This window comes from Haliotis cracherodii, unplaced genomic scaffold (genome assembly GCF_022045235.1).
Source record: "Haliotis cracherodii isolate W230 unplaced genomic scaffold, xgHalCrac1.p SCAF_9, whole genome shotgun sequence".
In the NCBI taxonomy this organism is placed as follows: domain Eukaryota; kingdom Metazoa; phylum Mollusca; class Gastropoda; order Lepetellida; family Haliotidae; genus Haliotis; species Haliotis cracherodii.
Window position 1 is genome coordinate 49,529,959 of NW_027266343.1, and position 13,456 is coordinate 49,543,414.

Sequence of the window (13,456 nt, forward strand, 5' to 3'; positions counted from 1 at the left end):
GCCGTTACTTAAACTGTAGATTATATGTTTGTTTATCACATCTTGCCGTTACTTAAACTGTAGATTATATGTTTGTTTATCACATCTTGCCGTCACTTAAACTGTAGATAATTTGTTTGTTTATCACATATTGTCATCACGTTTACTGATTAAGAAATAGTTGTGTACATAGCATCGCAAAACATCCAGAAATCGAAATAATAACCACTTGCACAAATCTATGTCAACTCATTGATCAAGCGGATGTATAATAAATGTGTTTTACATACTTCTTTGAGGCTGATGTTTTATTTCATATACAAAAAGTAATGAACGTATGAATATTTTCATAATCGACTGATTACAAATGACATTTATTACTAATCTATACCTTATGCTAGTATTGTTCTGGTATGGATATGTTAATAATTGAACGCTTAGCCTATGTGAGCTATGTGAGAAATGTACATAACAATGGCTTCTAGTCTTTATCGCCCAATCATGACCATACCGAGAAGAAGTCGAAGAGCTAAAGTAATGGCCTCCCATGTATATTTATGTATTCATTACTTCGATACTAAAACAGTTTATGTTGTTAAATTGTATTAGAGAGTTATTTACTGCTGGAAGGAAGTTAAATAAAAAATATGTCTCCTTACCACTATCAATTTGTTTGTTTTTGTCTTCTCCAACTGACCAGGGAAAGGTTGACTTCACTCAGTGCATGGGTATACACCCTCCTATTGTGTTGTGTGACAGGATAGGTGTTATGGGGTTAACGTCGCGTTCAAGATCATTGCAGTTATATAGCAACTTGCATGCAAAAGAGTGTGGCTTCTTGTACTGGTCCGGACTTACGCTCGACAGAGATACCATGCCACAGGTTAATATGGATATCTCCCATCGTGTTCCTTGAAGAACGGATTTACGCAAAGAGTGCATATCGGTTTTAATTTTAATACGTCAATATGCAATATGCTTTTGTTTGTTTGTTGTTTAACGCCGCACTCAGCAATATTCCAGTGAGTTAGGTTTAACGCCGCTTTTAACAGTCTTCCAGTCATATCGCGGCATGCCCCACTAAATGAACAGACACAATGGCGAATAGTGGGTACGTTAGAGGGGTGGTGTTGGGGGGCGTCAACAATATCCGAAGTTTCTCAAATGATTGGCAAATAATAAAGTGTCATTTCTCGACTGTGTGACAAGTACCATCAAACGGTTGGGCATGGGCGTGGCAGGCCGACAACAAGACAAGTCCGTCTCATTACATTAATTGAACTATAGATTTAAATCAGCTCCTGTTATCAATAGAAACTTTCGTACAAAAACAGGAAGGCGAATTTCAACATCTACCGTTAAAAACCCGACCAATGCAACCCGCCTGAAAGCAAGGAGTCCTGTGAAGTGTGTGGCCCTAACAGCTTACCATAGGCGGCAAAGACTGGGGTGGGCTGGGCAACACCAGGGACGGGACCTAGCACCCGTCAACTTGGGATAGCTCTTCGTAGACAAAAACATCAGACACAATTGAATTTGTTAAGGCACTTCTTACATTTAATAGATCTTGCAGCTGATGCTGATTATTTACATGTCATTTATCATATATATCATTTCAATACGACTGTGGAATAGTATCTAGTTATCATTGTGTTGGCCAGAAAAGACAACGACAAGGACATTCAAAAGTACAATATGTTTCGATTCAAATGGAGAGGATCATTAAGAACTCATAGAAAGAGTTCGGTGGTATCGTTTTATTACAAACTAGCCATCATCGCAATTCAAGTTAGATTTCATACTGCAGTTTAACATGATCATGAATATAAAAACCTCCGTATCGTAGGCCACGAAGAACTATTGTTTTGTACGGTAAAGATGTCACTATTGATACAGAATGTAACAAGTTGGATGCGAATGAAGCCACGGAACGAAGCATGAATATAGTTATACTCTTAAAAAAAAGTAGGGGAAACTCGGACATAACTTGAAATTCCAAATTTGTAAGATACAGCAGTTTCTGGTAATAGCTGTATGAATTCGAAACACGTTACAACCGGTAGTGAATCATGACAGCATATGATCTGTAGATTACCCCCAGTTTCGACGTTGTATGTACACTATTGACGTCTCTTGGCAATATGACGATTTGGTAGGGGCTGCACAACACGTTTCAGTCGAGCATGGAGATGAGCTGCATGTAGACGATTTCCACTCGTCTGACCCGTAACTCGTACTCCAGGAGTCTGGTGAAAGTTTGCAGCAAATGGATTTGACGTGTGACCTCGATTTTGTTGTGGCTGGTTTCGGATAAATCGATCCTGTACTCTTGTCGTTTTCATGTGACGCTCTGGACGGGGTCAACGACAATATGTTGGGTTTGTTGGTACCTGTTCCAGTATCTGCTAACCACAGACTGTGTAACATGGAACATTTGGGCCACTGCACGCTGACCTCTGCCAGTTTCAAGCATGTCAAAAGGGTGTAGATACTGCAGGCGTCGCATCGCTAGTTCATACACAAACAATGCATGAAATCAAGTAAATGACAAGTGTATGATAAGCAGATCCAATAAGATTCACAGAAATAATGGTCCACGGAGATAAAACTACCTTTCTTGAAAGTGTCAAAATCAGGAATGCCAACCTACGCACATGCATGGTGCTTCTGCGTGAGGCACGTGTAAGTCATAGGATGTATTTTGGAGTTCAGTTTTACAGACATAAACATTCGTGCGTGGGAGTGAGTGAGTGACTTGGGTTTAACGCCACTTTTAACATTATTCCAGTTATATCACGGCGTGTCAGCTTAATGTGGGAGAAAAGCCCGAAGTGATGCAGGTCTCAGAGGTTTACAACTTCGGTGAAACGCACGAGCAGGGGTATTTCTCATCTTTCCTTTCTGTATTTAATTCATCAATTATAAATGAGCATATACGTAAATGTAAATCTATGGGAGAGGGCGTTCTAAGCTGTGATAACTTGTGCCCAATCCTTTTCATGAGAATAAAATACATATGTTTAAACAAAAACAATTTCCGGATTAACGAATCAGGAGTAAGAAGAAATAGCACTGTGTAATTGTAAAGTTCTTCACAGTTGTCCGGGATAATGCAATCTCATTAAAATCAAACCCAAGTTCTCCCTGCCGCTTAACAAAGATCTGAGGACATCCCATTACGGGTCACATCAGAACGACCTTTCGCGAAGTTTGAGCGACCAGTGAAACGACAAACAAGAAGTCGACATCAGCCAATTAGAATGCAGCTTTCTCGAGCTTTACGGGAACCTGGAGACTTCCATTTCAGACTACGCTTGAAAAAACCCTGTTAACCCAGTTCTCGATTAAAATTTTGAAAACTGAAGAAAATGAACATTCCGGAATGTCTAATGTACTAAACAACAAAAGTTCCTGTGACATTGAATAAGATTTAATGTAAAGTTATGTTTTTTACCAGATCTGAAACAATTTCGGTTTGCAACAGATAAAAGACTCCTGTAAGTGTTCAAATGGCTTAATTTGCCATACTGACTTTGGAAAATGCGTGATTTCATAAAATAAACATGAACATGCCAAAATGTCAATTTACAAATCAATAGTGTGTGTGTCCACCTCTGGTTGCGATGCAAGCAACACATCTTCATATCATGGAATGGACCAGGCGTCGCACAAAGTCCTGTGGGATATCTGTCCATATCTGCTGGAGCATATTTCGAAGTTCCTGGAGTGTCTGTGGAACACGTGGTTGACGTCGAAGGCGCCGATCCATCTCATCCCACATGTGCTCGATTGGTGAGAGATCAGGGGAGCGATCCGGCCAGGGGATGAATTCACGTTGTTTTGTTGAAGGGAATCCAGAACAAGTCGAGCAATATGAGGCCGGGCGTTGTCATGTTGAACGGTAATGCCGAGGCCATGACGACGCAAAAACGGTAGAACAACAGGGCCGATGATCTCGTCGCGGTTGCGCTGACCATTGAGATTTCCCTCTACCACTATCAAACGGTCCTCTGTCTTGCTGTAATCCCATCCCATACCATTACGCTGCCGCCCCCGAACCGATCTTCTTCCATGACACAATGATTGACGTAACGTTAACCTCGACGTCGGTAGACTCGAATCCGTCCATCGCTGTGGCTGAGGTGAAAACGAGACTCGTCAGTCAATAGAACTTGTCCCCACTGCATGGCCGTCCAGCGTAGGCGCTGTCTGCACCACTGTAGACGTGCTTGACGGTGGTTTCCTGTCAAAATGGCAACAATCCCTGGACACCTGAGGCTTGTGAAGATATTCGTCGGAGGCCAGGGATGCTTCTTGCATTCGCTGTTGCTGGCTGGAATCGATTTTGTAGGTGTGTTGTTCGAATCCAGGTGTCTTATCGATTATTGGTTACGCGTGGCTTGCCACTCCGAGGATGGTCTCTGACTGCATTCGTCTGTTGCCAACGTTGCCATAAACACCAAATGGTGTTTCTGTGGACGTTAAATTGTCTTGCAGCATCACGTTGACTCGATCCTGCTTCAAGCATACCAATGGCTCACAGACACTCATTTTCGGACAGGCGTGGTATTTCGTAATGTTGAATAATTGCGTAATTTTGTTGTTTTTCTGAGTGGTTGTTGTCAGCACGATGCTAAACAATGCATATGGAATCCCGTTAACGCACATGTTTTTATACCCATTCTTGGGTAGTGAAATGCATGGGGCTTGCATAAAAGTCAACTTCTTTGTTTAGCGACAAGAACTAAGATCTTATTTTAATGAGATTGTGGAGAATGATGCATCAGTGCACAGCGAGCCCCCAAAGTTTGAAAGGGCTCATGCTAGCTGAATGCGAAACAATCGGCAGGCCCACGCAGTCAAGATGCCAACCAAATGATAGAAAGCACAGACGTCAAGACTTTTTTACAAAGTACAAATAAACGGCCGACATTTCACAACAAAGAGGTGAATGAAAAAATGAAAAATAATACACTCTTCAAAAAAAGAAACCTCCGAAATAGGTGTTTTGATAATTCTAATAAGATTTTTTTTCCCAGCAATCGTCATAAAGACAATTCTTATGTTGGATTCCCGTTAATCATGTGATGTTTGTTGTGCATCGCGCACAAACACATCTCAAAATGTTTTTGGTAAACGTTTATCTGCAAAGGATGCACGGAAATTGCTTTCAGAAGAAGTTTTCAGCACAATGCACGTGCAAAATGTTGGAAACAAGAACAGAGACACTGACTATAAAAGACCGTACAAAATTCATCAGTTCGTTACGAATTTTCTGACGGAAACGGAAATCGAAAAATGCCAAGAATAACTGCAGCTGACCGAAATATCGCCATTGGAAGTTTGGAAGCAAGGGAGTCCCAGTCTGCCGTTGCGGGACACTTCAACGTTCACCAAAGCACCATATCTCGACTATGGGATCAATATACCCGCACTAATTCGACTCAAGATCATCCCAGAAGTGGAAGACAAAGAGTGACCACCCCTGCTTAGGATCGGTACATCCGGTTGCATCACCTTCGGAATCGATTTGCTACAGCAGGACAAGTGCCTGGTATGCGAAGAATTTCCGACCAAACCATCAGAAATCGTCTGAGGGAAGTGGGAATTAGAGCGAGACGACCAAAAGTTGGACCTGTCTTGCGACGTCTACACCGTCAACGACGTGTCCGGTGGTGCAGCAGAGTTCAGGCATGGGATCTCTGGAACTGGCGGCGCGTTTGGTTCAGCGATGAGTCACGTTTTTTTCTTCAACGACGGGATGGAAGACAACGCGCATACCGACGTCGACATGAACGTTTTGCGCCGAACTGCGTTCGACAGGTGGACCGATTTGGTGGAGTGAGTGTCATGGTGTGGAGAGCCATATCCTACACTGGTAGATCACAGTTAGCGGTTGTCCAGGGCAATCTTACAGCAAACCGATACACAGACCAAATTCTGCGTCCTCATAACTTTGGACCGCCAGAGGGAGCTGTTCCAACATGACAACGCTCGGCCCCACACAGCACGTGTAACAGTTAATTTCCTTGTTAATGAGAACATCAATGTCCTTCCATGGCCGTCCAACCCGATTGAACATTTGTGGGACGAACTTGATCGACGCGTCCGTCAACGTCCCCAGTGTCTCCACACACTGGCACAACTCGCCAACGCCTTACAGGAGGAATGGCGAAGAATTCCCCACAAAAAACAATCCGACGACTTGTGCAATCTGCACACTCTGATACAAATAAAAGAAGTAATAGCTTAATTGTCAGTATGCCTGACTATTTCCGCTCTGGTAAGGCACATTTAACTGATAAATGACTGGTCATTTAATTATAGTATTATATAAATGACCAGTCTCTAAAGCACATTTAAGCTGAAAAGGGCAATTTCTTTTACTGAAGATAACCATCACTGCGAATTTAAATTTCGCCCATGACAAACGAGCGCATGGCCTCTGGGGCGGCTGAATCAAAGCCCACGACATCCATCATCCCAGGATCATCAGGGTCTGCTATTGTGAACTCATTGCTGGCCATTCCGCAGACTATCAGACGAGCATCCCACAATCCACTCCACTTCCGGTACTGGCGCAGAGCTTCAGACGGATGAATTTTTCCGAACCAAGTCTCACTATCCGTGTACACCACAAACACATCAAACATCTTCTTTTCTTTTTTGGCCCAGACCATCGGCAGCGCACAGTCAGTCCCTCCGAAATTCACGTCATTTATTCTGCCTGTCACTGTGTCTAAATCATCTGTATTTACAATGTCAAGGGGGGTTAACTTATGACAGAAAGCAACAACAGTGGACTTGTCTGGCTCTTCAGTCCGCTTCGTGACCATCATCATGGCGGCAGCAGCACTCCTGCACGAGACTGACGGTGTACCCATCACTGCGCAGTCCATAGAGCCACTCACATCCACTGCTAGAAGATAACGCTTGTTCGTTGGCAATACATGTTTGAAGGATATGTAGAAAGCATCATCCAAAGCTTTTACGATACGATCAGATTTTGTCCAAGTTAGTTTGCCCTTCTCTCCACAGCCTGCTGAGTAGGTCTTCAGCGCCACCAACACATTGAACGGGTGGATCCGGGCTTGTTTCAGGGAGTCTCGGTCTGTCAGTTTCTGAACCACCAGATCTTCCTCGGAACAACCGGCTGTTAGAACGCCAATTGAGGTCATCTTACTAAGGTTCCGAATCATGGCTGTCATTGGCATTTTCTGAAGCAGTTCTTTCCAAATAGTAGTAGACGACAGCAGCGATGTGGGGATGTGCTCCCGTACAAGTCCATGTTGCCGAATCAGCTCCACTATCTTGTTTTCCTCCTTACACGATTTGGCCTCCTCCACAACAGCCAGGAACTGCAGGACCTTCCTTACAGCTGGAGATTCCAGTTCCGGTTTGTCATACATTTGTTTGGCATCTGCCAGTCCTTTTACGGCATATCTGAGGACGACACCGATGGCCTCGTTGGCGGGTTTGGTGTGTGATAGTCGCAAGACATCCCGGTGCGACCAGTCCTTCCTCTGTCGATATTTCGTGACATGCATGGCTAGCTTGACAGGGTCATCACTGAACCTGTTGTACCAGGCCGAAATGGCATTTCTGTGCGCGCGTCCCCATCCTGTGGTCTTCCCCTGACTCTCACACCGTTCAATAAACTCGAACAGGAATGTCGGAATTCGGCAGATGTCACCCAGAGCTTTGTAGGCTTCCTGTTTGGTGGTTAAATCAGTGCTTCTACAGCAGACAGCAAGAGCACGTAGGATGGATGTCTGTTTGGCTGTGCGTCCCTCCAGACTAAACTGTTTGATGGTTTTGACCACATCTACCCCCTTTCCCTCACTGATGAGATTCACAATACACCCAACATTCTGCTGCGTCAAGGCCTTCTGTGAGATGTAGTACGTGCCTTCTTCTGAACCCAGGCACAGGAAGCGCTTGAGGCGGGTGATGTCGTCCACCTTCCACCCGAACCCCCCTGCGTTGTTTCTCACCTGGTCGGCAGATATCGGAGCGCTCTGTGGAACAGTGTCAGGTGTTGTGGTATGGATATCCATGATGATGTTACCACATCTACTTACAGTGTCTCACCTGTAAATGAAGAAATTATATCTTTATCTGATTACATTTGACATTTATTGCATTACAGAATCTAATGATGCTGAAATGATACAAGTACTCGCGTAAAATCAAACTCACTCACTCACTCATTCATCGGACACTTAAAACTATAATCAGGATTTACTGCTTTAGAACTGAGGAGTGGGATGATGGCATTCATTTGTTGTTTGCAGCTAGGGAGTCAGTTCGGGTAGTAGGGTACAGTCCCTTTGCGTTAGTCTTTGGTCTCATGGTTAGAGAATTACTGAGCTATTTAAAAAAACAGCGGCTTAAATGACAAACAGATTAAATTTACAAGACTATGTGTATACTTTCTGACTTCTGATGGCCAGAGCATTTGCCAGAATTTATTTTGCAGTTTTCGCAGAGAAAATTGAAGCCAACCATCATAAAACTTCCAAAGGTTGAAATTTCAGTCCTGGCAATGTTCTTTTGTATTATTACCCATCCCCGGTGAACTTTTGAGAGCTAGATACCTTTATATGGAATGGTTGCTAAGAAAGTCCGTGAAACTGACCTCACTGTCCAAACTCAAGGCTTGGGAAAACAAAAACGGTTGTGTCGTTTGAATATGATAAAGGAATATTATGACAGGTCTGAACATGAGCCACCAAACGTCATTGCTACTGTCTCATCTATTGAATCTGTATCGATAAGTGCAATTCAGAGTTTACCAGAGAGCATGTGATGATTTGGCTGAGAAGGCTGGCCCTAGGCTTAACCATTCTCAGGTGTTCAGCAATCCTGATGCAAAATCAGCTTCCCTTACTCCAGAACAACAGAGACAGTTGTCAGATTAAATTCACGAGTTTGGGCGTTCATGGGATTTATCTAAAGGGATAAATTGTACCAGAAAATGCTTCAAAAAACTAATCATGCTTCAGACTGTTTTAAAAACGGCATTGTCTGCTAAAAAACTACATTGTTGCCAGGTGTTTTATTACAAAGATTATTTAAGCTCACAGTTCTAAGTAAACAAGCTCTTGGTTTTGCAGCCGTTAGTGAAAAAATAAGTCGTCACAAATTCCCCAAATTTGCTTCTGCTGCACTAAATAAACTTCATCAGTACAAGGTTATGCCATAATGGTTAAAAGAATGCACAGACTAGCTTTCAACGCCTCATTAAAGGTCACAGGTCTCTGCTTAGTTTTCCGACAGTTGACTCAACTGACGTTTTTTGTGTTAATCAGTTAATAAGAAAATATTTCACTTTCACCCAATTCCTTCCCTGTAAGGCTTAGAACTTACAAATCAACCCTCTTACTAGTCAGTCAAGGTCAGGTACAACTCGTCAATGCAAAAGTAGCGGCCCCTCTCACGACTAATTTGTTGGCCAAGGACAAAATTTCGTTGGGATAACCACTGCCATGCAGCTTTTGTAAGAGTAAATTCTGTACTCAGGAATTCTCCTGTCTTGAAAAGCCCCAATCTTGAGAAAAATTTGAATCTGGCAATTGATCACATTGATCACACATTTCAAAGAAACTTGACAATCACAGGACAAAAAGTAATACATAACAGAATAAGAAACACATGCATTGATTTTGTCGTTGCAACATTTTGAGGTGCATTTGGGAAGTACAGGGTATCCTGTTGGAAGCGGTCACCTACCACAAACAGCTGAGATTCAAGAGGTGGAGTTTATCTTTGCAAGAGTTCAGTCTTGAGTGAGTGAGTGAGTATGGTTAAACGCCACTTTTAGCAAATTTCCAGCGATATCACGGCGGGGGACACCTTAAATGGGCTTCACACATTGTACCCATGTCGGGAATCGAACCCCGGTCTTCGGCGTGACGAGCGAACGCTTTAACCACTAAGCTACCCGACCGCCCCTACAAGGACAATGACAATGTAAGAGTGGTATGTGGAAGAAATATCTGTGGCAGTAGAAACTGTAGTGAGTATGGTTTTACGCCATTTTCGGCAATATTCCAGCAACAATACGACATTGGGACACCGGAAGTTGGATTTGCACGTCGTACCCATGTGGGGATGCAAACCAGGGCATTCAGCCTGAATGGTTGGTTTGTTGTTTAACGCCGCACTCAGCAATATTCCATCTATATGACGACGGTCTGTAAATAATAGAGTCTGGAGCAGACAATCCAGTGATTAATATCATGAGCATCGATCCACGCAATTGGGATCGATGACATGCATCAACCAAGTCAGCAAGCCTGACCACCTGATACCGTTAGTCGCCTTTTACGACAAGCATAGTCACCTTTTACGGCAAGCATGGGTTGCTGAAGACCTATTCTACATCCGATATTCACGGGTCTGAATGGCGAAAACTTTAATCACCAGGCTACTAGGGCTCGGACGGGTAACTCGGGTACCCGGATCGGGTGGTTCCTGCGTAGGACCCGGACCCACAGGACTACCCGGACTCGTGGTTAGTCACGTGATATTTTGTTCAATGGCAAAAATTATCTAGAACTTCCAAGGTTACACTATCAGTGACTAATGTTCGCATTTCTTTCTGACTATGCACGCATTCCCTCTGACTTTATATGTTTGAACAGAGATAAAACTTCAGTCAACTTCAGTGTATGCATGACCAGATCGTTTTATACAGTATCTAAATACATTTTGCCAGGACTACGGTCAAACTATTCCCAATCGGACATTTGTACCTATTTCTTGAGACCTACAGCTGGTAGCCGGGAAGGGTCGGGTAATAGAGGGGTGGGTACCTGCATGGGTAGTAAATTTGGACTCGTCCCAGCCATATAGGCTACCCACACCCCACACGAAACGGTAGTACATGTATTGGTAGTGACTGTGATCAGTGGCAGCAAACGATTGAAGGGCCAGTTAAATGTAGGGTACTGGTGGCGGCAGGAAGTGATAAGAGTTACCTGCCCCTGGTTGTTGGAACCAGACATTGCAAGCTCGGTCGTTCAAGAAGATTCGGAATGAGAGAGTTTTTAGAAGGCTGGCTGTACCTATTAAAGAGCGACGTTTTCGACCTGACTTGTGTCTTAAATACTTGACAAGTGCTGGCTGGATACCTACCTCAAAACACCTCTCATTCGCGACGGCACGGTCGTTTGTTATAGGTCCTGCGACAGCACGGTCGTTAATTATAGGTCCTGCGACGGCACGGTCGTTAGTTATAGGGCCTGCGACGGCACGGTCGTTAGTTATAGGTCCTGCGACAGCACGGTCGTTAGTTATAGGTCCTGCGACGGCACGGTCGTTAGTTATAGGTCCTGCGACAGCACGGTCGTTAGTTATAGGTCCTGCGACGGCACGGTCGTTAGTTACAGGGCCTGTGCGGCAGGGTCGTTAGTTATAGGTACTGCGACAGCACGGTCGTTAGTTACAGGGCCTGCGCGGCAGGGTCGTTAGTTATAGGTCCTGCGACTGCACGGTCGTTAGTTATAGGTCCTGCGACGGCGCGGTCGTTAGTTATAGGGCCTGCGACAGCACGGTCGTTAGTTATAGGGCCTGCGACAGCACGGTCGTTAGTTATAGGGCCTGTGACAGCACGGTCGTTAGTTATAGGGCCTACAACGGCACGGTCGTTAGTTATAGGGCCTGCCACTTGTTGCTACTGAACGTATTTGAGACATTGAACTTTTTCATCGTGGAGTTTGGCAAGGTTGACGGAATGCCCGTTTATAATTTCAAAATAAGTTGCTGATTTGCTAATCGAATACGCAGGGTTACACTATTACTATCTTGATGATACGCACAAGTTTTATTTTTGTTGCGTATCTGTAATGTTCGTTGCGTATTTGGTACGCTTGGATTTTATTTTACTGCGTATTTCTGCATTTTTTATGCGTATTTCACGCAGATACGCAGCTTATCTGGAGCTCTGTAGTCGTCACATCTAAGATCTCTTTTCCCGACATTTTCTAGTTGGGATCCACGTATGCATTTGTGTTACATTTTATGCACGCTTCTTTTCATTCAGAAGCGTGAGTGAGTATGGTTTTAAGCCACTTTTTGCAATATTCCAGCAATATCACAGCGGGGACGCCAGAAATGGGCTTCCCACAATTGGCGTGACGAGAAACTGGTTACCCCACAGCCCCCATTAAGAAGAAATGATGCATCTGTTGGTGTTTTCAACTGATCCATACTCACAATTCACATCAAAGGAATATTTGAAATGGGACCATTTCCGGCACTGGGGCAATGATACACGAATAACAAACGTCGAGCTTGGCAGTGCTGCTCTAACACTATGACGTCTTAAGGTTGGCATGCCCGTTATGTGAATGTGCACTTACTTGCATTGTCGATCATATTACCTGACGATATCAACATTCGTTGTACATTCACGAACAAGGTCAACGTTACTGATAATAAATCCCAACAGGCCACGTACCCCATATCACACTTAGCTTGGAGCCAACTCAGTGTATACTCGTTAACTGTGTTAGACAGATACCTGCGTGAATGTGTTTCTCGAAGTAAACAAGGATATTGATTCAAGGCCGTTTATAGAAATGAACATACATTAATCAAATACCACAGTCCAATCATGTTTTCAAGACACGCATCAGTGAACAAAGAATACATTAACACATATTATCATATATTATAGGTTAATGGAACGATGTGATATACATGGTTGATTAACATTAATACAGGAACAATGCGGTCAGAGTGACATGTACGAGCGTCTCGTCTGTTTGAAGTGTCGTGTGTCTCAGTGTAGGGCTTCACGTACCGTGTCCGGACAAGCTGCTGTCTTGGTCCTAAAGGCAAATCTCGGAGTACAGTTCGACCCAAGCGTATCTCCCAAGTTCAACACGAGACGCCACGTTACGTATCTCTCAAGTGCAACCTATTACCACACTGCCCTTTGTTCCGCTATCGATATCGTTAACAGAGAACGATATGCTCGGGTCCAATACCGATACCCTCTCCGCGTAAAGCTATGGCATATTTATGACAACAATATCATTGTGGGAAGCAATATATTATATTTTACAACCAAAGCAAACGTTAAGATTTTCCACTGTTATTTGCATATTTTGAAGTAAAGTTAAACTACATGTTTCGGTATATGATTTCAGTTGTTTTTCCCTTACTTCCGTGTTGTATTCCCCAAGAACTTGTTACAATCGAGGCAATAAAGATATTCATTCACGAAAATATTTCAGTAATACTCTGAGCTAATATAATGAATTCTTTATTGTTATTATATAGCCAAGTGTAATGTAATATTAAAAAAACGGGCCGACGCAATAGAATATCAACCTAGCAAACAGATATTTATTTCGGTATAGCTAGGTAACTGCAAGCACAATCCAGAGAACGCTCCTCGTAAACTGGTTTCACGCTTCGCAATCCTAGCGCTTTTAATTGTTTAGGTAGACAGACGCCGCGTCAAAGC

The 13,456-nt window shown here is 43.5% G+C and overlaps 1 protein-coding gene across 1 annotated transcript; it reads right to left on the minus strand.

Annotated features, from left to right (window-relative positions):
- Window positions 1-1,528: 1,528 nt before the first annotated feature.
- On the minus strand, window positions 1,529-12,984 carry LOC139452538 (RNA-binding protein RO60-like). Its single transcript, XM_071234053.1, has 2 exons — window positions 12,788-12,984; window positions 1,529-8,070 (listed from the first exon to the last, which is right to left on the minus strand). Exon 2 carries the CDS (start codon window positions 8,034-8,036, stop codon window positions 6,390-6,392), a length of 1,647 nt encoding a protein of 548 aa, XP_071090154.1. The 5' UTR covers window positions 8,037-8,070; window positions 12,788-12,984; the 3' UTR covers window positions 1,529-6,389.
- Between the last annotated feature and the right edge of the window lie 472 nt (window positions 12,985-13,456).